Source organism: Nerophis lumbriciformis, linkage group LG01 (assembly GCF_033978685.3).
Source record: "Nerophis lumbriciformis linkage group LG01, RoL_Nlum_v2.1, whole genome shotgun sequence".
Taxonomy (NCBI): Eukaryota; Metazoa; Chordata; class Actinopteri; order Syngnathiformes; family Syngnathidae; genus Nerophis; species Nerophis lumbriciformis.
In genome coordinates, this window is record NC_084548.2 from 45,586,474 (window position 1) to 45,611,197 (window position 24,724).

General features: G+C 42.3%; 1 protein-coding gene across 1 annotated transcript; it reads left to right on the forward strand.

The window, feature by feature from the left end:
• Nucleotides 1-11,075: 11,075 nt before the first annotated feature.
• Nucleotides 11,076-22,491, forward strand: LOC140679000 (uncharacterized). The gene is made up of 5 exons (XM_072913729.1): nucleotides 11,076-11,147; nucleotides 11,603-11,725; nucleotides 11,799-12,006; nucleotides 21,928-22,073; nucleotides 22,216-22,491. Exons 1-5 carry the CDS (start codon nucleotides 11,106-11,108, stop codon nucleotides 22,264-22,266), a joined length of 570 nt encoding a protein of 189 aa, XP_072769830.1. The 5' UTR covers nucleotides 11,076-11,105; the 3' UTR covers nucleotides 22,267-22,491.
• The last annotated feature ends 2,233 nt before the right edge of the window (nucleotides 22,492-24,724 follow it).

The window sequence follows — 24,724 nt, forward strand, 5'->3', positions numbered from 1 at the left end:
GGTGTTACCATACCTGAGTTACTGTGAGGAGATGTGGGAGAACAATTATAAAAGTACACTGGATTTACCAACAGTACTGAAGGAAAGATCACTCCGAACAATACATGAAAATGCATACAGAGAACACATGAATCATCTGTTCATTGATTGTCAAATATTGAAATGAACTGATCTTGTACATTTTCAAACTGCAAAAATCATGTACAAAGCAAATAACAACGGACTGCCCTGAAATACAAAACAGTATTTCTCAACAAAAGAAGAGAAGTACAATCTCAGAAATAAACGGAACCTAATGCATTTATATACACGCACAACTTTGAAAGCATTTAGTGTATCTGTGTGTGGGATTAAACCATGGAATGGATTGAGTAAAGAACTTAAACAATGTACTAGCATGAGTCAGTTTAAGAAACAGAATAAGGAGATGGTGTTTACAAAGTATACTAAAGAACTGTTAAAGCAAAGTGGCTGATATAACATTCATGTACTCATTGTGGGACTGGGGTAGAATATATAAATATAAGTTCCTCTTTACACTAATGGACTCCTTCTGAAGTATTGCCACTTTTTATCCCTTGCTATCATTTATTTTTTATTCTTTATTTATTTTTATTTTTGCTGCATACGACACAGGGGTAGGTACTTCCCACGCCTTTTGGACAGTTGATCACTTGAGCAAAATGTGTGATTGTGAATTTTTGACATTTTCCCAATAAATTGAAATTGAATGGAATGGAATTGAATCTAGTCATACGCCAAAAAATCTATTATTGTTAAGTATTAGATAGGCTCTAGCACTCCCCACAACCCAGAGAGGGCCAAGCGGTAGGAAATGGATGGATGGATATGAGTTATTAATTGTATTAAAACACAGTGTTATTGATCAAGTTATGTGTAATAGTATTGTTGCCAAAAATATCAAATATGCTTGTTAAAAAAACCTTTGGCTTGTTTTTAACGAATACTTACTGTAGGTCTACTGTGCTACTGTATTTTAATGTTGGTCATTATGGTGGTACTTGGAGAGCCAAGTGTTTTCTGAGGTGGTACTTGGTGAAAAAAGTTTGAGAACCACTGTTCTACTCTATTCTTAGAGTTAATTTTTTGCAAGACGGTCATTCCTTACAGTCATCATCTATCTAAAGAGACAAGCATAGCACATTTAGTTAGATAGAAGGCTACATGGTGGAAGTGTGGTTATCAGTTCTGACTCACAGACTGCAGGAGTTTCTAGGTTTAAATCACTTGTCTGTGTAAATTTGCATGTTCTTCATCCCCAAAACATACATGTTAGGTTCAATGTAGGCCAGGGCTATATGGCGTCCCGGGAGCCAAATCAGGCCTGCTAATGACACAATACCGGCCCCCGCGTTCAATTTAAAACTTAATAGACAAACATTTTTGCAGCAAATTCCTATAAAGACTACAGTGCTCCTGTTGTACAGAGGAACTTGGCCCACTGTATACATTGGCAGATCCTTGCATTGACATTTAAACCCTGCTAACAGACACTGGGGTCCAAACTTGTGATTTACATAACTGTGGCGCCCATTGAAGTCTCTCCATTTTTGGCAGTTCCAAAAAATTTTTCATATTGTGATTTATGTAACTCAGGTGTCGCTGTAGCTTGTTTACTTCAGTTGCAGTCAGTAGTCATTTGTTCAACGTATTTAGTTATACTGGTAGTGTTCCATTTTAGGTCCTATCTTTTTCATCATTTGGGCTATTCAAGTTCAGGCCCAGGAGTTCAGTTAAAAAAAACATGTGAGAGTCTTACATTTTTACAGCATATTCCTAAAAAACACTGGAATGCTTTCATAGAAATTATTTTTGACTAGCTTATTTGCAGAAGGTCCTTGAAAACAGCTGAGTGCTCCTGTGACTCTGACACAATAGACCAAAATCAAATGTCTACTGTAGAGAATGCTGGTTCTACTGAATACACAAAATAAGAATAATAATGAAGGGAGAATGTGGGAAAATGTGGCTACAAAACATTTTAGTTAAAAATCCCAGCTGTAGGCTTGAAATTGTCCATAGGTGTAAAGGTGAGTGTAAATAGTTTGTTTACAGTAGGTATGAGAGTCAAAAAAACGTTTTTTTCCTTGGAATCGCATACAACATTTTCAGGAATGACTATGTGCGTAGTGACGTCAGACAGCAAGAAACATGGCGCCCAGGTGGCGGAAATACTCTAAAATGTGGCTATATTTTAGGTAAAAAGATTGCAAGAGTGCCACTTGCAACAATTGCAAGGTCGCTATTTTGTCAAAAGATCGACATATGAGCAATATGCTGAAACATTTGAAATCGCAGCATACTATAACTATATGTTGAATTTTTTAACCGCTCCGATGTCATCCAAGCCGCAGTGACGCTAGGCTAGCACGTCATCCCCCGTAAATACAACAGGTACTAACTAACACTGCCTATAATGTTAACCCCATGTGCTTACTTTACCTGTTAAGTACAAATGAATGCCTTCTCATTTCAATGAGAATGATGAGAGACATATTTTGACTGGGCCGGTCAATGCTGTGGGCATTGTGGGCGACCGCCCAGGGCGCTGTTTATGTGATGGTGCACGCTCAAAAAAAAAAGAATACCAAAACAAAACTCGCCAGTTTTCGAAACTACTGTCACTCATTTCCATTAGTGGCTGGAGAGAAGGCTTCAATTGGGTTTCTGCGGTGCATTAAAAAGTGTTAAAAAGTAATTAAATGGATTTTGCGGAAAAAAAATAAGGCCTTAAGTGGCATTAGCATACTTGCCAAAGTTGAGACCTCCGATTTCGGGAGGTGGGGGGTGGGGGTGGGGGGCGTGGTCGGGGTGGGGCGGGGGGCGTGGTTGGGGGCGTGGTTAATATATATATATAAGAAATACTTGACTTTCAGTGAATTCTAGCTATATATATATATATTTTATTACATATATATATATATATATATATATATATAAATAAAAGAAATACTTGAATTTCAATGTTCATTTATTTACACATATACACACACATAACACTCATCTACTCATTGTTGAGTTAAGGGTTGAATTGTCCATCCTTGTTCTATTCTCTGTCACTATTTCAGAACACACACATTATACAAATATACATTATAAAATCAATAAGAAAACGGGAGCTCTAATTTGGGAGTCTGAATTAGGATCAGAAGTTCGTATATAAACATTGCGTACTCACGTCACCATTTTGTATTGATTACTGCAGCTGTGGACTGGATTAATTCTCAAATACAAACTACAACTCACAAACACTTTAGAGTTAGGCTCCACCATCAGAATGTGTACTTAAACATATAAAGATCACATGGATATTATTCAGTGAGTTAAACTAACCTGTTATAGGGGAGGAAAAAGCACACAGGACGTTTCAATTGTTCACAGACTGGTCGCTCTCATCAGAATGACAAGACACTTCCGGTCTGCAGGTGATAGCATTCAATTGGGAAGAAACGCCCTACTGCCCCCTACTGACCAATGTGAATACTGATAAATGTGTAATGACAGCTCCAAAAACGAATTCAAACCACAAAATAAAATAAATAAATCAACACAAAAATGTGACACATTATGGGTGGGTCACATATGCATGTACAGTAGATGGCAGTATTGTCCTGTTTAAAATCGTCACAACATTGCTGTTTACGCAGATGAACTGCTTTACAGTAGACGAAAACTTGACTGCTGTTGTTGTGTGTTGTTGCCACGCTGGGAGGAAGTTAATGAAACTGCCTAACAATAAACCCACATAAGAAACCAAGAACTCGCCCTCCATCATTAGCTGTTTATATTGTGGGAAAGCGGACGTGTGAACAGGCTGTCAACACGTCACTCAGGTCCGTATGGAGCTGGAGGGGGCGTGGCCTCCAGCTCCGCCTGAATTTCGGGAGATTTTCGGGAGAAAATTTGTCGCGGGAGGTTTTCGGGAGAGCCGCTGAATTTCGGGAGGCTCCCGGAAAATCCGGGAGGGTTGGCAAGTATGGGCATTAGAAAGTATTAAATACGACACCCAGAGGCATTAAAAATGTAATACAATTGTACGACTGAGTCAATATGTCAATCCATCAAACGATATATGAAAATGAACCGAATAACGTTTCGTCGATAAACCGCTAAGTCTGTCTGTGTTCCTTTCCTTTGTCTCTGGGTTTAAAACTAGATACAAGCGGTATTGAAAGGTTTGAAAGCTTCCAAAGCGCTACCTCCTCAGGATCCACTCCGCTGGATGGCAAAGTCAAACGGCTTTGCCAGTCTTTGGCATTTAGTCCTTGACTCTGACACCATGTCATGTTAATGAGGGAGCTGAGCTTGTTTCATCCCATCCCGACAGATGAAGGCGTGGAACACCGCAGAGGCCATCACAGTGTATATGTTTATTTTATTTATTTATTTATTTATTAAATGTATTTATTCATTTATTTTATTTGATTGATTGATTTATTTTTTTTGTAGCTGTATGTAGAAATGGCTGGTCGCATCAGCTCTGCTCTTTTAATGTATTTAATGTCCTTTGTGATGTTTGATGTTTCCCTCTTACACACATGCTTATGTGTGACATGGCTATGAGTTTTTTTCTTCCTTGGCCTCAGTCTGGACCCCCTCTCCTGGGGCCCAGGCTTTGACTGATTTTTCTTTTCTCACCCTCCCTCCCCAGCTGTTACTCACCTTTTTTGTAAGGGCCGCCGGAAGTTGGCAGACCCGTCAGCGATCCTGTTCTGTCTCCCTGTAATGTTTGTCTGCTCTTGAATGGGATTGTGCTGAAAATCTTAATTTCCCCTTGGGGATTATTAAACTATTTCAGATTCTGATTCTGATTCTGAAGTCAGGATGCAATAGGTTTAGGCTCACCTGTGACTCTAACAGTATAACCCGTCAAAATGAAAAACAGATCATAGTAACCCAATGCTAAATGTTTCTATAGCAATATGAAACCTTTGACCTGACTCGCCAACAATCAGGGCTGTGTTGTGCGTAAGGCTCCATGAGCATTTGGGAGCTCCCGCGGCGGCCCCTCGCCCGCACCACAGTCAGACCAAGCAGGAGAGAAAAGAATGAATGAATTGATTAACGTGGACCCCGACTTAAACAAGTTGAAAAACTTATTCGGGTGTTACCATTTAGTGGTCAATTGTACGGAATATGTACTGTACTGTACAATCTACTAATAAAAGTTTCAATCAATCAAAGAGCAGGCAGCTCTCACATTGAGCGTGTGCCAAGAATTATTGACAGCAATCGATCTGACCAATCAGAGGTCAGATGCGTCCACCGGCAGTTCCAAATCAGGAGCAAGTAAGAGAAAAAAATTAAAAATCAGGACGAATCTGGAGCATCATACGAAGGTGGATATGTTACGCATGTTGTTGAATTTAAGAAAAAGTTGTGGCAACTGTGGCAGTGTATTTACACCCGAGCTGCTGACATGCTAATCATGACATGAAAAGTAAATTCTGTTTTAGACTGATCTAGAGATAACATTTTACAGACAAAGCTGGTCATTTATTGCATGTCTAATTAACGTCTTTGTTGACACATACATTCACCTTTGTTGAAATTAACAATTAATTGACCAGATGGTTGTGGTATGTTGGCTTGAGTTGGCTAGAAGTTTTGGGCTATTTTGTATGGAGGTAAAATGTCGCCATCTCTTTGTGAATTTCATTCTTAAGAGTCATTGGCGTCGTTAGGCCTATTTCTTAAAAACATTTCTTAAGCCCCCCTAAATAATTTGGTGTGGTTTTCTTTTTCTTTTTTCTTTTTTTTTTTACAAAAAATTCCAGAAAAATACAATATAAATATGCAAGAATATGAGTTTAAATAGATAATAATATAACCTGCTATTAATATTCACTATGATTGTAAATCATTTGAATACCCTTTGTCAGCGCGTATTATCCAATCCAATCCCTTCCATCAGTAACGCCCGCATTACTATACTAAAAATCCAAGGTCGAGCCAGACCGCAGTTGCACATCCTGCAGTGTTTACGGAACTAAACTCGAAGTAAACATGCTTCAATTCTAGTCGTCTCAGTACTGGCGCATTTGTGGCAATTTAAAGGATTCTGTGCAATCAAAGTCATTCTCACATTTTCTGAACTGTGGAGAAGATTATGGAAGAAGAAGTCTCGCACAGTTTTGGGCACATTTGCCTCGATGTCTGCTCTGAAGAGAGTGGTGGAACATTGATTGACGTTAGTTCCTAAAACATTATTTTCACCTGTTTCTGCTAATTCTTAATTTTTTTAAATTTTGTATCCGTTTATTTCCATGAATAATATACATCAATAATACTGTATATGTTATAAGCGTCACCATTATTTGCCATTGTGCGACTGGAGCGCGGGAGAGTTCACACTGAAGTCGCATCATAACACTATCTGATTGATTTGTAATATAAAACTCATAATAATGTTGTCTATAATATTGCTGACAGAAAAATAACTTCCATGTCGTATGATAAGCAAATCACACTACTACTGCTTTGCAGTATAGGTGTGCTACTTATACCTAATTGATGTAGTTTAATAGTCCTAGAGTTATTTTAGAGTACCGTATTATAAGGCGCACTTACAAAACCTTTAATTTTCTCAAAAATCGACAGTGCGCCTTATCACCCAGTGCGCCTAATGTACAGAATAGTTCTGGTTGTGCTTACCGACCTCGAAGCTATTTTACTGGTACATGGTGTAATGATGAATGTGACCAGTAGATGGCAGTCACACATAAGAGATACGTGTAGACTGCAAGATGACAATTAAACAACACCCAAACTTGAAATGTTCCGTTGACAATTTAGAACATTACACACGCCGTTAAAAAATCTGTCAAATTTTTCTAGTGCGACTTTGGTAAGCTGAGAAGTCGCATCGCTTCATAGATTGTTGAAACATTATGTCTACCATAGTCAGACGTACTGTGCTTCAACATACGGTATTACCAGGCCCGGCCCTAACCAATCTGGCGCCCTAGGCAAGATTTTAGGTGTCGCCCCCCCACATCGGCAGTGAAGTGTATATACTCACAAGAAACCGAATAGCTTTGTCTTTGACCTTCTTTTTTTTTTACTTACAACTATACCTAATATATAAAGGGGTGGAAAAGTGACTATTACCTGCAGGGCAAACATAGCTAACCAGAAGGCAATAACAATGTAAACAAAAAACAGCTGCTTAAAAGATCTAATACAAATGTCCCTGAAAAATGTAAGGTGGGAGGACTGTAATTACCTAACGTTACATTATTATTTTCCATAACAATTTAGCCCCCTCCACAATATTAACCCGATGTTAAAACAGAACTAGCTATTTATTGATTAGCAATTGCCGAATCATGTGACATTAGCTTAATGCTAAAAAGCCGGGTTACTATCACATTCTGTAACAGACAAATAATTTCATGTTCGGCTCACCTGTACCTCTGTCTTTTCTCGTTTCTCCTCCTCTTCTTTTCTCTTTTTTCTTCCCTGGGCACCTGACAGTTTTGGCCGTTTTGACATCTTGTGTTGATTTTTTGATGTGGTGACGTCCAAAAAGAGTCATGATACGGGAAGGGAGGGGGGTCGCACCGTGCGGGGGGAGAGGGGGGGGGGGGGGGGGGGGGGGGGCGTAATGTTGTAACAAATAATATTTCTATTAAATAGGCTTTACTTTGCATTTTAATTAACGTGGGATTATTTTTTGTATTTAGAAATAATAGTACCAACTTTTTTTTTCTTTCTTTTTTTCTCTCCAACATTTGTGGCACTGGCGTGGCGCCCCCTGATGGACGGCGCCCTTAGCATTTGCCTATACGGCCTATGCCACTGGCCGGCCCTGGGTATTACTATAGTTTGTGTATAAGGACCGCAAAATGCCATCTATTAGCAAAATATTATCTGCCGTTTTGTGTCGCAATATAATGCAAAACCAACTTTTCTTACATTTTGGTAACTGCTGATGTGTATTTGGGATCTGCATAAGTCCACTATTGTAGTCTGTGAAGACGCCGTAGTCGATAAGTTTCTTCTTTTTCTCTATCTTCTTGTGATGGGGCATTCATCCTCCGCTGTTGCCATTTCTAATATAAAGTAGCGTAAGTTCTAACTTATATCTCGCTATAGCACTAAAAACTACCGGTGTAGTTGATTGACATAATTCACCCACGGAACTCTGGTTATTACAGTTCCAGTCGGACGTTTTTTCACGGGACACATTTCCGAAGTTGTTGTTGCACTAGTGAGCCACGGATGAGAAGATGCTGCTCTGTTATTGATTTAAGTCATGTCTGAATGTCATTAAAACAGTTAGCTCCACCTTTTGACACTTCTTTGACCCCCGTCCTTGCACGCTACACCGCTACAACAAAAATGACTGTGAGAAGACACTGTCGAAGGTGAGCCACGTAAATAAGATGGCCCACATAAAGCGACTTGAAGATGGTCTGTAAAACAATCTATGCAACCAACATTACATGTTATGTAGACCACAAGGAAGTGTTTTCAATTTAGAAAAAAATCATAATATGTCCCCTTTAATGCGCCTTTCAATTTAGTGCGCCTTTTGTATGAAAATAGACCTGATTAGACCCGCTCTTCTGCCGTCCGCCTTATAATACGGTGCGCCCTATTGTCCGGAAAATACGGTAGTGTTTTGGGGGCTCTGAAGGCTGGATGCACTGACAGACTCATAGTCAAAAAGGTGGCGTTATATAGGTTTTGTTATTACCTGCTAGCTTTTCCATGCAAAAACACTGTCCTTGTGTTTGGGCCACCTCATGCTTACTGAAGATGACTAAAGCTTTCTTACACTTACACTTGCAACCACTTAGATGTGCCAAAAAGTTGTGAGCAAAAAGATCTTGCAAGTGCAAAAATGTTTTGCTCGCGCGCTTTGCACGGTCTCATCACAAGAACCTCTTGGGGGTTGGGGTTCTATTCTTCTTATATTCTAGGAAGGTGGCCCTGCCAACAATAAATACATTTCCCAATGTCTAGGATGTGGAACTAAGGTATTGTTCATTTTATTCTAAACATGTTGCAATTTTTGTCATTTTTGTTGGTAGTCTAACTGAGCCTGCAGTGCCTCAGACTGGAAGTCTCTGCAGCGAGTGGTGAGGACGGTGGAAAAGATCATAAGGACTCCTCTTCCTCCTATCCAGGAGAGCGCACAAAGCCGCTGCCTGACCAGGGCTCAGAAAATCTGTAGAGACTCTTCCAACCCCCACCAAGGACTGTTTTCACTGCTGGGCTCTAGGAAGAGGTTCCACAGCCTCTGTAGCAGAACCTCCAGGTTCTGTAACAGCTTCTTCCCTCAGGCCGTAAGACTCTTGAACGCAGGGCCGGCCCGTGGCTTAGGCCGTATAGGCAAATGCTAAGGGCGCCGTCCATCAGGGAGCGCCACGCCAGTGCCACAAATGTTGGAGAAAAAAAAAAAAAAGTTGGTACTATTATTTCTAAATACAAAAAATAATCCCACGTTAATTAAAATGCAAAGTAAAGCCTATTTAATAGAAATATTATTTGTTACAACAATACGCCCCCCCCTCCTCCCCCCGCACGGTGCGCCCCCTCCCTTCCCGTATCATGACTCTTTTTGGACGTCACCACATCAAAAAATCAACACAAGATGCCAAAACTGTCAGGTGCCCAGGGAAGAAAAAAGAGAAAAGAAGAGGAGGATAAACGAGAAAAGACAGAGGTAGCAGGTAGGTAACGTTAGCCTACATGAAATTATTTGTCTGTTACAGAATGTGATAGTAACCTGGCTTTTTAGCATTAAGCTAAGTTACATGATTCGGCAATTGCTAATCAATAAATAGCTAGTTCTGTTTTAACGTCGGGTTAATATTGTGGAGGGGGCTAAATTGTTCTGAAAAATAATAATGTAACATTAGGTAATTACAGTACTCCCACCTTACATTCCTCAGGGACATTTCTTTCTTTCTTTAGTTTATTTGGAACATGAACACACTTACATCATAATACATCACACAATTTCATATCATTTCATTTTACATCATGCCCGAAAAGGAGTAGGAAGAAGCAAAGCTTATTTAATCCTACCCCTTTCCCACTTCAAAGCGTTTACAAATATATAGAATCATTTACTGACCTTTTTATATAATAAAATAACATCTATGAATTAGTATACAACAGTTTTGTAATATGTAATTAATTAATTAATTCAGTCATTATTAACATACTGAGATGAAGAATATCTTATTTTCAATAAGGTTGAAAGTAGTTCTCATAATTCTTCTTTTTTGTACTCTGTAAGCACTATTATTTTGAACAACCTCTTAAACTGGATCATATCAGTACAATTTTTAACTTCTTTACTTAATCCATTCCATAATTTAATTCCACATACTGATATGCTAAAAGTTCTAAGTGTTGTACGTGCATATAAATGTTTGTATTAGATATTTTAAGCAGGTGTTTTTTGTTTACATTGTTATTGCCTTCTGGTTAGCTAATGTTTGCCCTGCAGGTAATAGTCACTTTTCCATCCCTTTATATATTAGGTATAGTTGTAAGTAAAAAAAAAAAAATCAAAGACAAAGCTATTCGGGTTCTTGTGAGTATATACACTTCACTGCCGATGTGGGGGGGCGCCACCTAAAATGTTGCCTAGGGCGCCAGATTGGTTAGGGCCGGGCCTGCTTGAACGCATCATAATAATCCCCTCAATTCCCCCCAAAAACGGATTAACTCACTGGAATATAAAGACAATATAACATACATCCATAAAAGTGGATGCATATGGAAAAAGTGCAATCTATTTATCGGTACAGTAATCAATTTATTTATATCTGCACTTTATTGCTCTTTTATCCTGCACTACAACAAGCTAATGCAACAAAATGTTGTTCTTATCTGTACTGTAAAGTTCAAATTTGAATGACAATAAAAGGAAGTCTAAGTCTAAATAAACCTCTTTTTGAGATCTGGTTTAAACAGCTTGTGCCTAGGAAAAAGTATTGTTGATGATAAACCACCTGGTGGCGCACTTATATTGCCTACCTGCTGCTCTCACTACAGGAAACTGGACTCTTATGAGCAAGTCAAGTGAGCATATAAATTACTTCACTGAAGCTCTGAGGTGACAGATGAAGAGTAAAACAATGAACCGGATAGCACTGTTTGTTCAGGTGAGCTTGATAATTATTATATTATTATTATTTCTTGCCACTTTATGTTGTATATTTTTTATGAGATTTGCTTTCATTTACTCTTTCAATTTCTATTCTGTCTATTTGTATTTGTGTTTGACTTTCCCTTCTACTGTTACCGAATAGCATTAATTTAGTTTTACTGAGGTTTAAGGATAGTCTGTTTTTGTCAAAACGTCTTTTTAATTTATTTATTTCTTCTGTACATTTTTGGGATAAATACTGGAACTTAGATTAGATCAACAAAATAAAAGTAGTTTTTTTTCTTTACAAAAATACAGTAAAAAGTATGTTGCATTAAAACAACTTTTAGAAGTAAAACATATCCAAAAAGTAAATGTATCTGAGTAAATGTAGTGCGTTACTACCCACCCCTGTCAAGATGTGAAGATTTATTGTAAGCATCGCATTGTGATATTGAATGTCAATTCCAGGTAATAGCTGTGTATCACGCAATCCCAAGTCACGCAGAAGTTCGTGCGACATGTGACCAAAATGTTGACGTAGATTGCCCATGTCGCGACAGCCCCAATTATTTGGGGCTGAGATGGTTTAAGGTAGGTCATGTTTCTACCTCTTGAAAAAAGCAACATTTTATTCTGCATCTCAAAGTGACTTCAATGTGGGCAGATGAGTGGCGAAAACAGATCTGCTATTATCAGCACCAGTGACAATGGGAATGAGAAGTCCAATTTTCCCCGTCCAGCCATGTTTGGAGACAGGGACAGTCTGCATCTGCCAAGAGTAACCCCGCAGGATTCCGGCACCTATAAATGTATCATCCGCGCAGGCATAAATCGTCAAAACAAAGAATGTACGGTCAACCTTCTGGTTCATGGTAAAACATTGTTTATTACATTTTCAGCATCCAAGCATCCATCCATCCATCCATTTTCTACAGCTTGTCCCTCTCGAGGTCAGAGCCTATCCCATTTTAAAATAACCATAAATAAAGTTAGTTAAAGTACCACTGATAGTCAGACACACACTAGATGTGGTGAAATTACCCTCTGCATTTGACCTATCCCCTTGTTCCACCCCCTGGGAGGGGAGGGGAGCAGTGAGCAGCAGCGGTGGCCGTGCCCGGGAATACTTTTGGTGATTTAACCCCCAATTCCAACCTTTGATGCTGAGTGCCAAGCAGGGAGGTAATGGGTCCCATTGTTATAGTCTTTGGTATGACTCGGACGGAGTTTGAACTCACGACCTACCAATGTCAGGGTGCACATTCTAACCACAAGGTTAGGATCAGTCTAAATGTCCAATTTTCCAAAATTTTCAGCAGGATAGTATAATTACTAGTGTCATGTCACCCCATTTCAGAACCATCGGATCTGTCTTTTTAAAGGTTGACAGTGGTTTCCCTTGACAGCACCGTTTCACACAAAAGTAATTTACAAGAAACACTCCTGCACAGCACTTTCAGTGAAATGTTCACCTGCTGCAATAACAGGAAATGGTTGTGGCCAAATGAAAAACCACAGTTGTTTTCAATTTTGTTTTTCATAATGCATCTCTTTATGGGCAGCACGGTGCAAGAGGGGTTAGTGCGTCTGCCTCACAATACGAAGGTCCTGAGTAGTCGTGAGTTCAATCCCGGCCTCGGGATCTTTCTGTGTGGAGTTTGCATGTTCTCCCCGTGACTGCGTAGGTTGCCTCCGGGTACTCCGGCTTCCTCCCACCTCCAAAGACATGCACCTGGGGATAGGTTGATTGGCAACACTAAATTGACCCTAGTGTGTGAATGTGAGTGTGAATGTTGTCTGTCTATCTGTGTTGGCTCTGCAATGAGGTGGCGACTTGTCCAGGGTGTACCCCGCCTTCCGCCCGAATGTAGCTGAGATAGGCTCCAGCGCCCCCCGCCACCCCGAAGGGAATAAGCGGTAGAAAATGGATGGATGGATGGATCTCTTTATGGACTTTTTTTGGAATTATCATTCACAATCCTTATGTGAGACAAGCACACATACAGTATGTCTTTCCTTTTTCATGCACTCTAACTCATAACATACAGCTCATACTAGACAGCTAACAATCTAGCTGATGGGTTTCATCTATTCTGCCTAAAGAACGGCGTCTGAAACACCGCCAACAAAAATCCACTCAAATGTTGTGACCTTCATATTAACCAAGTATTAGTGTTATTATTATTATAAGAGCTAACACAGAGGAACCACATTTAGCCGCACCTTGATCCCAGAGAGATGACTAGCTTATGCAACTATTGACATACTAGTCGGTGAGCTGCTTCATCGCCTCTGAGTTGGTAAAAGTTAATTCTAGAAGGTTGTGATGATAAGCCGAGGATTTGGTTAACACTGACATTCAACATTGACCCGGAGACATCACGAGAAAGACACAAAAAGATGCTGGTTTTCACCCTTTTTTTTTTTGTAAACCTCTGGAGTGAAGATTTCGATTACTTCATCATCTAATCAGGTAAAAGACAAGTTTTGAGGTTAAATATATAATCATCCCAACCCAGTGAGAGCAGACATTGTACAGTTAGTACTACTAAGTTCTGTATCATCATTTGTCCCAAAGTAGTCCTTGTCTCTCATGAAGTCTGCCATGATTAGTAGTTGTTGATGGAAATAGCGAACATTGTGATGCGTCTGTGAAATCAATGTGACGCCGTTATGCTTAAAATGAGCAAAATACATAAATGTTACATGTTATAATTCAATCCAATCCACTTTATTTATATAGCACATTTAAACAACAACAATGTTTCCAAAGTGCTGCACAGCCATGTTAAAAACAATATTAAAAACAATATTAAAAACAATATTAAAAACAATATTAAAAACAATATTAAAAACAATATTATGCTCCACCAATGATTGAATAAAAACAAAAAATAAATAAATATAAAACCAATATAAAAACTATATAAAAATAAATATGATTAAAAACGATTTTAAAAGGGTAAAACCAATTAAAACAGTAAATGAAAATAAAAATGTATTTTAAGAAAAAAAAAGAAGAAAAAAAACCACAAAAAAAACCCACAGAGGACAACAGAGGACAGAAGACCACACAACTCACGTAGTGTTAAAAGCCAAAAAATAAAAGTGGGTCTTAAGACGAGACTTAAAACACTCCACTGTGGAAGCAGTTTGAACATGGAGGGGCAGAGTGTTCCAGAGCTTAGGGCCAACCACAGAGAAGGCCCTGTCTCCCCTGGTTTTAAGTCTCATCTTGGGCACCACGAGCAGGAGCGCGCAGGGGTGTAAATTTGGATGAGGTCCGAGATGTACTGAGGTGCCAGTCCATGTAAAGCTTTAAAAACAAACAGCAAGGTTTTAAAATCAATTCTAAAATGAACAGGGAGCCAGTGCAAACTCTCAAGAATTGGGGTTATATGCTGGCGTTTCCTGGCCAATCAATCAATCAGTCAAAGTTTACTTATAAAGCCCTAAATCACGAGTGTCTCAAAGGGCTGCACAAGCCACAACGACATCCTCGGCTCAGATCCCAATTGATGTATCAGTTACTACATTACTTACTGTATATACCTACATCGGGGCGGTATAGCTCGGTTGGTAGAGTGGCTGTGCCATCAACTTGAGGGTTGCAGGTTCGATCCCCGCTTCCGCCATCCTAGTCACTGCCGTTGTGTCCTTGAGCAAGACACTTTACCCACCTGCTCCCAGTGCCACCCACACTGGTTTAAATGTAACTTAGATATTGGGTTTTCACTATGTAAAGCGCTCTGAGTCACTCGAGAAAAGCGCTATATAAATATATAGAAATATCACTTCACTTCACTTCACATCATGTATACACCATTTTTACAGCGCTTTATAAGCAGAATAGTGTGGTAATCTGAAATTTCCCTGTTCATTTCTGTTGTTGTTTGCACACAATGTTCACTCTCTCTCTCATCCTCAGTATGGAGTGCAGCTGGTGCGAGGCAGCAGCACACACCTGACATTGATTAGGGGCAGCCTATTTAACCTGGCTGCTGACGGCCTGTGAGCGCCGGAACTTTGTCGACTGCTTCCTTCAGGCACATTTGTATTTTGACTCGCCAGCGGACTCACTAGTTCGTCTTGTGAAACATCTCAGGTTTGCTTGTATTTTTCCTAGCCTTGTCTAGCGCTTTTATTTTGTACTTTGTTTTTTCAGTATTACTTCTTTCATGAAGTATATCTCCTAGCCTTGTCTAGCGCTTTTGTTTTCTGTAGGTAATTTATATTGGTAGTTTTTACATGGTGTGTGTTTGCCACCATCGCCTTTGTTTTTGCTATTGTGTGCTACCTCTTGAATAAAGAGAAAGACTATTGACAGCACACTAAAACGTCTCTGCATCCTTGGGATCCACCACACCAGATCGTTACAGAAAGTTCCGGCCAAACTATGGAACCCGCAGAGACAGATGCCTGGAAAAGAGCATTACAAGGCCAGGCTCAACGGATCAACCAGCAGGGGGACCAGCTAGACCACCTGAGCCGAGGTCTACAGGGACTGTCGGAGCATCAAGACACCATGTTGGAGCGAGTCAACATGCTGCTAGCCACCGTTGTACCCACCTCGACCACCGTGCCTGACCAGACATCCACCCAGCCTACACAACCCGCAAGTACCAGCAACATACGGTTATCCCGACCAGAACGTTTTTCCGGAGAAAAGGAAGACGTAAGACAATTCCTGACTCAGTGTGAACTACATTTCGAGCTAAACGCTTCCGCTTTCACCTCTGAGCGGGCTAAGGTAGCGTTTGTTATCTCCCACCTGTCTGGCCGTGCGGGCACCTGGGCGACTGCTGAATGGAACCGTCAGACCACCTCCAGCTCCACATATGCAAACTTTTCCAAAGCCTTGAAGCAAATCTTCCAACGACGACTCCCAGGTAGAGAGGCAGCGAGATCCCTTTTCCGGCTACAACAGGGTTCACGACGGGTCGCAGATTACGCGATCGAGTTCCGCACCATGGCCGCCGACTGTGACTGGGGTCCCTCGGCGCTGTTGGACGCCTTCTTCCTGGGTCTCGCGGACGAGATTCGTCACATGATGATCCCGCTGTCACTCCCGACGAACCTGGATGATCTCATCGAACTGGCGGTGCAAATCGACTTCCGCCTATTGGAGGAGAGGAGTGATCGACGAGGGAGACACGCCCCACCTAGCAGCCAATCAGCGCCTTCTAGACCTGCCATCTGCAAGACTGAGCAACTCGTTCCTGAAGACACCTCTCATCCGGGGCCGATAGATGAGCCGATGCAACTGGGAGGTCGTCGACTCACCACTGCCGAGAGGGAACGCCGTTTTCGCCTCCAACTCTGCCTATACTGTGGGGCCGCTGATCACCTCATCTCCCGCTGCAAGGAACTGCCGCGCCCCGCCGCACGGCCAAGAGTGCGCCCTCACTCACCAGAGGACACGTCCACCAGAGGTCGCCGTTCTCCTTCGTTGGCCGCAGGCAGAATGCAGCTAAAAGGTACTCTTTCTTGGTCTAACCAGCAAATAGACATTTGCGCTCTCATTGACTCAGGAGCAGATGATAACTTTTTGGACTTTGAGTTCATGAGACTCCATAAGATTCCAGTTGTAAAACTGTATGTGCCCAAGAGTGTGTATTCTCTAGATGGGCGCCTATTAGCCAGTATAACCCACCAGACCCTCCCGCTCAACCTGCGCTTGTCTGGTAATCATTGTGAGAAAATCATTTTTTTTATCGTGCCATCACGGTCCGCGCCCGTCATTTTGGGGATAACCTGGTTACATAAGCATAACCCGCACATAGACTGGCCTCGTTCGGCCATTATTAATTGGAGTGTGACCTGCCACATACATTGTCTTCGTTCCGCAGCAGGATCCCACACACCGCCACCTACCTCCGTTATAGAGAACATAGACTTGACAAACGTGCCCACAAACTACCATGACTTAAAAGCGGTGTTTAGCAAGGATAGAGCACTCTCACTTCCCCCCCACCGACCCTACGATTGTGGTATTGATTTGCTAGCCGGCGCGGCTTTACCATCGACCCGTTTGTACAAGGTGTCTAATACCGAACTCAAAGCACTAGAAGAATACATAAACACATCACGAGCTGCGGGCCTCATTCGCCCTTCGACTGCACCGGTAGCTGCTGGATTTTTTTTTGTCGAAAAGAAGGACAAGTCCCTACGGCCTTGTATAGACTACCGCGCTCTTAATCAGATTACTGTCAAGAATAAGTATCCTCTTCCACTCCTTGATTCTGATTTTACTCCCTTACAGTCCGCAAAGTTTTTTACTAAACTCGATCTACGTAACGCGTACCATCTAGTTCGCATCCGAGAGGGGGATGAATGGAAGACCGCATTCAACACTCCTCTCGGACATTTTGAGTATTTAGTCATGCCTTTTGGACTTACAAATGCACCTGGTGTTTTTCAGGGCTTCATTAATGACATTTTTCGGGACATGACGGGTCGGTTTCTCTTTGTTTACCTGGACGATATATTAATTTATTCATCAACATTTGACGAACATGTGCAGCAGGTTCGATTAGTCCTTCAACGATTGCTCGAGAATAAACTGTTCGTCAAAGCGGAAAAATGCGAGTTTCACTCATCCTCCATTCCCTTCTTAGGATTTATCATTGAGGAGGGTAGACTCAGACCGGACCCTGCTAAGGTAAAAGCAGTAGTAGATTGGCCCACTCCGGTTTCCAAGAAGCACCTTCAGAGATTCTTGGGCTTCTCTAATTTTTATCGGCGATTTATTCGTAATTTTAGTCGTGTCGCTGAGCCACTTACGAGGCTAACCTCTACTAAGGTTCCGTTTGAATGGACACCCGAAGCCAATTCCGCGTTCTTGAGGCTGAAAAGATTGTTTACTTCGGCTCCTGTTCTTTGTTACCCTGACCGTTCTCTCCAATTTGTTGTTGAGGTGGACGCTTCTGATTCAGGTGTAGGGGCCGTACTCTCCCAGCAATCTATCTCCGACCAGAAGTTGCACCCCTGTGCTTTCTTCTCTCGTCGCCTATCCCCTGCTGAGAGAAATTATGACATTGGCAACAGGGAGCTCCTGGCGGTCATCTGGGCCCTTCAGGAGTGGAGACATTGGCTGGAAGGGGCGGAGCTACCATTCATCATCTACACGGACCACAAGAACCTGTCCTACTTAAGGACTGCACAGAGACTGAACCCCCGCCAAGCCAGGTGGGCACTATTTCTGACCCGTTTTAATTTTATCATCACTTTCCGACCTGGTTCTCAGAATGGGAAGCCCGATGCCCTGTCCCGTCTCTACTCTTCGTCCTTTGAGAATTCTTCACAGGAACCAATTGTTCCCCATACCCACATCATTGGGGGACTCCAGTGGGACATCGAGCGGCAAGTCTTGGAGGCCCTGAAGTCGGACACATCTCCTCGGGGCTGTCCACCAGGTCGGTTATTTGTGGTTCCTCGGCTCCGTTCCAACGTTCTGGATTGGGCACATGGGTCGAAGATCGCTTGCCATCCAGGTATTCGTCGCACCAGTTTTGTCCTCTTCCAGCGTTTTTGGTGGCCATCCATTCTTGCAGATACGAAGGCGTTTGTGGCAGCATGTCGGATCTGCGCCCGGAACAAGGCATCCCACCAGGCTCCAGCAGGACTGTTACACCCATTACCCATCCCCTCCCGCCCTTGGTCACACATAGCTGTGGACTTTGTCACAGGACTGCCCCCTTCCGAGGGAAATGACACTGTCTTGACCATTGTGGACCGGTTCTCGAAGATGGCCCACTTCGTCGCCCTCCCCAAGCTGCCTTCAGCTCTGGAAACAGCCCAACTATTAGTGCTCCATGCTTTCCGGCTGCACGGCATCCCCACTGATGTGGTATCCGACAGAGGGCCACAGTTTTCCTCAGCTGTCTGGAGGGCATTCTGCAAGTCTCTGGGGGCCTCTCCTAGCCTATCCTCCGGCTACCACCCTCAGAGCAATGGACAGACTGAGCGGACCAACCAAGACCTGTAGGCGGCCATCAGGTGCACTTGTCATCAGCAACCCTCAACCTGGTCTGAGAATCTCCCATGGATCGAATACGCTCACAATTCCCTCATTAGCTCCGCCACCGGCCTGTCTCCATTTCATGTCGCCTATGGTTTCCAACCCCCAGTTTTTTCTTCTACCCAACCCAATGCTGACGTTCCATCTGTAACGGCACACCTGCGCCGGGCTCATCAGGCTTGGCGTAACACCAGGGCGGCGTTAAGAAGAACATCGGCCAGGAACCAACTCTTAGCCAACCGCCATCGCACACCAGCCCCACACTACCAGTTGGGACAGAAGGTCTGGTTATCGTCCCGGGACCTACCATTGGCCACCGACTCTAGGAAACTGGCTCCCAGGTTCATTGGACCATACCCCATTGTCAAGATCATCAATCGTGTTGCAGTCAGGCTCCATCTCCCAAAATCTCTCAAGTGCCATCCTGTTTTTCACGTGTCCCGCATCAAGCCTGTCGCATCCAGCCCGCTCAGTCCTCCTGAGGTACCGCCTCCTCCACCCAGGCTGGTTGAAGGTCACCCAGCATTTACAGTAAACACCATCTTAGATGTAAGAAGAAGGGGAAGGGGTTTCCAATACCTGGTAGACTGGGAGGGGTACGGCCCGGAGGAGCGGTCATGGATTTCTAGATCGCTTATAATTGACAAGGACTTGATCAAGGAATTTTACGTTCGATTTCCAGACAAACCAGGTAGGCCGCCAGGAGGCGTCCGTTGAGGGGGGGGTACTGTGGTAATCTGAAATTTCCCTGTTCATTTCTGTTGTTGTTTGCACACAATGTTCACTCTCTCTCTCATCCTCAGTATGGAGTGCAGCTGGTGCGAGGCAGCAGCACACACCTGACATTGATTAGGGGCAGCCTATTTAACCTGGCTGCTGACGGCCTGTGAGCGCCGGAACTTTGTCGACTGCTTCCTTCAGGCACATTTGTATTTTGACTCGCCAGCGGACTCACTAGTTCGTCTTGTGAAACATCTCAGGTTTGCTTGTATTTTTCCTAGCCTTGTCTAGCGCTTTTATTTTGTACTTTGTTTTTTCAGTATTACTTCTTTCATGAAGTATATCTCCTAGCCTTGTCTAGCGCTTTTGTTTTCTGTAGGTAATTTATATTGGTAGTTTTTACATGGTGTGTGTTTGCCACTATCGCCTTTGTTTTTGCTATTGTGTGCTACCTCTTGAATAAAGAGAAAGACTATTGACAGCACACTAAAACGTCTCTGCATCCTTGGGATCCACCACACCAGATCGTTACAAATAGATCAAATCTCCGTTACCTGTATTGTTAGCCACATATTGCTAGAGTTTATTTCGACATGTTCTTGTCTCACATAAGGATTGGGAATGATATGCAATGATATTCAATGAAACTGTCAGCATAATTGTATGTAAAAAAAATTCAGTGTCAGCACGGTGCTTGGCACAGGGGTTAGTGTATGTGCTTCACAATGAGAAATTCCTGGGTTCGATTCTCGGGCTCGGGGTCTTTCTGTGTGGCGTTTGCATGTTCTCCCCGTGACTGCGTGGGTTCCCTCCAGGTACTCCGGCTTCCTCCCACTTCCAAAAACATGCACCTGGTGATAGGTTGATTGGCAACACTAAATTGGCCCTAGTGTGTGAATGTGAGTGTGAATGTTGTCTGTTTATCTGTGTTGGCCCTGTGATGAGGTGGCGACTTGTCCAGGGTGTACCCCAAATGCAGCTGGGATAGGCTCTAGCATCCCCGTGACCCCGAGAGGGACAAGCGGTAGAAAATGGATGGATGGATGGAAATTCAGTGTAAAAAAAAGCTTTTGTAATAAAGACACAAACTAACCTCCATATAGCACAGCCCACATTCGTGAATGTCTTCTCCTCTAATTTCATTGTCGTGACTGTTGTTTTCAAAATGTGAAAGGGGAACTGCACTTTTTTTCCTAATGACAGCAGACCTCGTACAGTAAGTGATGTTTTATTAAGTTTGTTGGCTCTCTTAAAGTCTGCAGTGAGTAATAATCAGTGATGAAGAAAAAAAAACAAAACAGTGTGATGCGTTTTTTGAATTAATGTGCGGCGAATGCTTAAAATGAGCAAAATACATAACTATTAAATATTATTATAAATGTGCCTGTTACTACATTACATATATACTTACATCATGTATACAAAACCCTAATGAAGGTGTTTTTTAGGGGCTTTTTAGGCAGAATTGAATGGCTCCTATAGGCTCCATTATAACCGTACTTTTGATGGCATTTATTTAATATTAAGAATGGAGAAAAAAAATCCATCTGTCATTTATTTCCTAATGATTGTGAACAATAGGCAAAACTCTGAAAAAAAAGTGCAGACATTTGAGCGTCTTTCAGCCTTAACGCTGCACGCCCCGGGGGACAGTGATGACGTCCAGGGAAGTTTGCCATTATATTGTTATCAGTGACGAAGCAGGAAAGGTCTAGAAATATGTCTGTGAAAAATGTCAAATAAGGCGCCCTGTCTTTCATTTTACGCGTACTTCATCACGCAAAATGGGGTCTTACTGATCGCGGGGCCCTACGCCCTGCTGTTGTGTGTCATATATATTATGTTAATTTTGTCATTTGGGGTTTTGTACAGGAAAAAAGTCTTCAGTTTGAGCTTAAAATGTTTTTGCTCTGCAGTAATTGATCCAGACTACTGTTTATATATTTAAAAAAAAAAAATATGGTTTAAATAATAACATGCATTGCATCCGTCCATTTTCTACCGCTTGTCCCTTTTGGGGCTGCATTCATTAATGCTTTTTGTGTCATTACAGCATGCACACCAACACCAAGGCTAAATGTGTCGAACACACATGTTAACTCCAGCAAACATGTCGAGGACCTGCCAGTCATGTGGAGCGTTCTGGGTTACTTGTCAGTGGGCTTGGTCAAAGTGCTTTTATCATGCGCCACCATTTTGGTAAATATTTTCCATGTATTCAGTACAGCACACTCTTGTCAGCATTTACCATGGTAGCATTTTACTAACCCACATGTTGCTTTAGAAACTGTGTGGGCTTCTGTACAGTTTCTTATGCTGATTTTTTTCTTTTCCACTTCAGGTTATACGAGCTTGTCATATCAGAGCTTCAAGATCAGTGCGACAAAACTAGTGAGGTTTTCAGTCAGCTTGATCGGAGATAGTCAACATCATATCTCAAGTTCCCGTTGTCTTCAATTGTTTGTAGAGAGTGTTATGTGTGTTTGTAAATGGGTGTAGTTCTTTTGAGGATGTGAAGATAGGTAAATGAAACTGGCGTAACGGAATGGAAGTTTCAGTTTCATTTACCAGACACAGAATACCACCACAAGTCAATAATAAAAGTTCTTTAAACAGGTCCATAAATGACTTTGTGTTTTCTTCTTCGAACTATTGCAGTGAAAATATGTATGGAGTCTGTGTTTTTGAAATGCCCACATTAAGCTGTCCAACAAGTTGTCGTAAATCAGAAGCAGCAGCTGGAAGTGTACAGTGGCAGGAAATTCCCATGTGCAGAGAAAAGTGAGCGCCACAGTTTAATCAAAGTTAAAGTTACTTCTAAAGTGTGCATCAAAACTAGTTACATTCTCTTAGTGCCAGGCTGATGAGGAAACAAGGTTGGGGATAAAAATGTTTATGTAAATGTCTTTTTTGTTGTGTTTTAGTGTCCATCCATCCATCCATTTTTCTACCGCTTGTCCCTTTCGGGGTCGCGGGGGTGCTGGAGCCTATCCCAGCTGCATTCGGGCAGAAGGCAGGGTACACCCTGGACAAGTCTCCACCTGTACAATTTGTTACTCCATATTCATGCTGTTTAGCGATTTTTCGCCCACCATCTGTACCCAGAAACGCAACGTTGATAAAGCCTGGTATATACTCTCGAGTCATGTAACTTGCGTGAGCGACGCCGTCTTGCTCCTCCCCCTGCAGAGTCGTGTATAAAGAGAGTATGGCCAACTAAACAACAGGTGCCATGACTGCTACCAAGGACGTGTGCGGCTGTGCCCAGATGAATGCTATTACTGTCGTTTTGACGTTAGATTTTCTGACAAAATAAAACAAAATAATACACTTTATTGCCAAAAGTATTTGGCCACCTGCCTTGACTCACATATGAACTTGAAGTGCCATCCCATTGCTAACCCATAGGGTTCAATATGATGTCAGTCCACCTTTTGCAGCTATTACAGCGTCAACTCTTCTGGGAAGGCTGTCCACAATGTTGCGGAGTTTGTTTATAGGAATTTTCCACCATTCTTACAAAAGTGCATTGGTGAGGTCACACACTGATGTTGGCCTGGCTCTCAGTCTCCATTCTAATTCATCCCAAAGGTGTTCTATCGGGTTCAGGTCAGGACTCTGTGCAGGCCAGTCAAGTTTATCCACACCAGACTCTGTCATCCATGTCTTTATGGACCTTGCTTTGTGTACTGGTGCACAGTCATGTTGGAAGAGGAAGGGGCCCACTCCAAACTGTTCCCACAAGGTTGGGAGCATGGAATTGTCCAAAATATTTTGGTATCCTGGAGCATTCAAAAAGTTCCTTTCACTGGAATTAAGATGCCAAGCCCAACTCCTGAGAAACAACCCCACACCTTTATTCCTCCTCCACCAAATTTCACAGTCGGCACAATGCAGTCTGAAATGTAGCGTTCTCCTGGCAACCTCCAAACCCAGACTGGTTCATCAGATTGCCAGATGGAAAAGCGTGATTCATCACTCCAGAGAACGCGTCTCCACTGCTCTAGAGTCCAGTGGCGACGTGCTTCACACCACTGCATCCGACGCTTTGCATTGGACTTGGTGATGTATGCCTTAGATGCAGCTGCTTGGCCATGGAAACCCATTCCACAAAGCTCTCTGCGTACTGTACGTGGGCTAATTGGAAGGTCACATGAAGTTTGGAGCTCTGTAGCAACTGACTGTGCAGAAAGTCTTTCCACTATGTGCTTCGGCATCCGCTAACCCCCCTCTGTCAGTTTACGTGGCCTACCACTTCGTGGCTGAGTTGTTGTTGTTCCCAAACTCTTCCATTTTCTTATAATAAAGCCAACAGTTGACTTTGGAATATTTAGGAGCGAGGAAATTTCACGACTGTTTTTGTTGCACAGGTGGCATCCTGTGACAGTTCCATGCTGGAAATCACTGCGCTCCTGAGAGCGGGCCATTCTTTCACAAATGTTTGTAGAAACAGTCTCCATGCCTAAGTGCTTGATTTTATACACATGTGGCCGGGCCAAGTGATTAGGACACCTGATTCTCATCATTTGGATGGGTGGCCAAATACTTTTGGCAATATAGTGTACGTCTATATATAGTTTTAAACATACTCCAGCTACATTCCTGCAGCGCAATAAACATAAACAAATACACAGAACGACCAGAAAAATAAGATAATAACCAAATCTTGCCAAAATCTTCATTAGCTTTGGGCCAAGTGTGTAACTATGGTGGCTGCCTCCAATGTATTTGTGATCACTCTATGTATCACTCACTATTGTCATGAAGTGGTGGTGACGAACCCCAAGATGCAGAGATGGCAGGCTTGGTACAAGAAAACATGGTTTTAATGTTAAAAAAATGCAAGGAAA

What these genes read in the sequence shown, in the direction of transcription:
- LOC140679000 (XM_072913729.1), top strand. Translation starts at nt 11,106, where the DNA reads ATGAAGAGTAAAACAATGAACCGGATAGCACTGTTTGTTCAG. An exon ending in TGGGGCTGAGATGGTTTAAG is followed by an intron (nt 11,726 to 11,798) that starts GTAGGTCATGTT and finishes CAATGTGGGCAG; the next exon opens with ATGAGTGGCGAAAACAGATC. An exon ending in TATCATGCGCCACCATTTTG is followed by an intron (nt 22,074 to 22,215) that starts GTAAATATTTTC and finishes TTTCCACTTCAG; the next exon opens with GTTATACGAGCTTGTCATAT.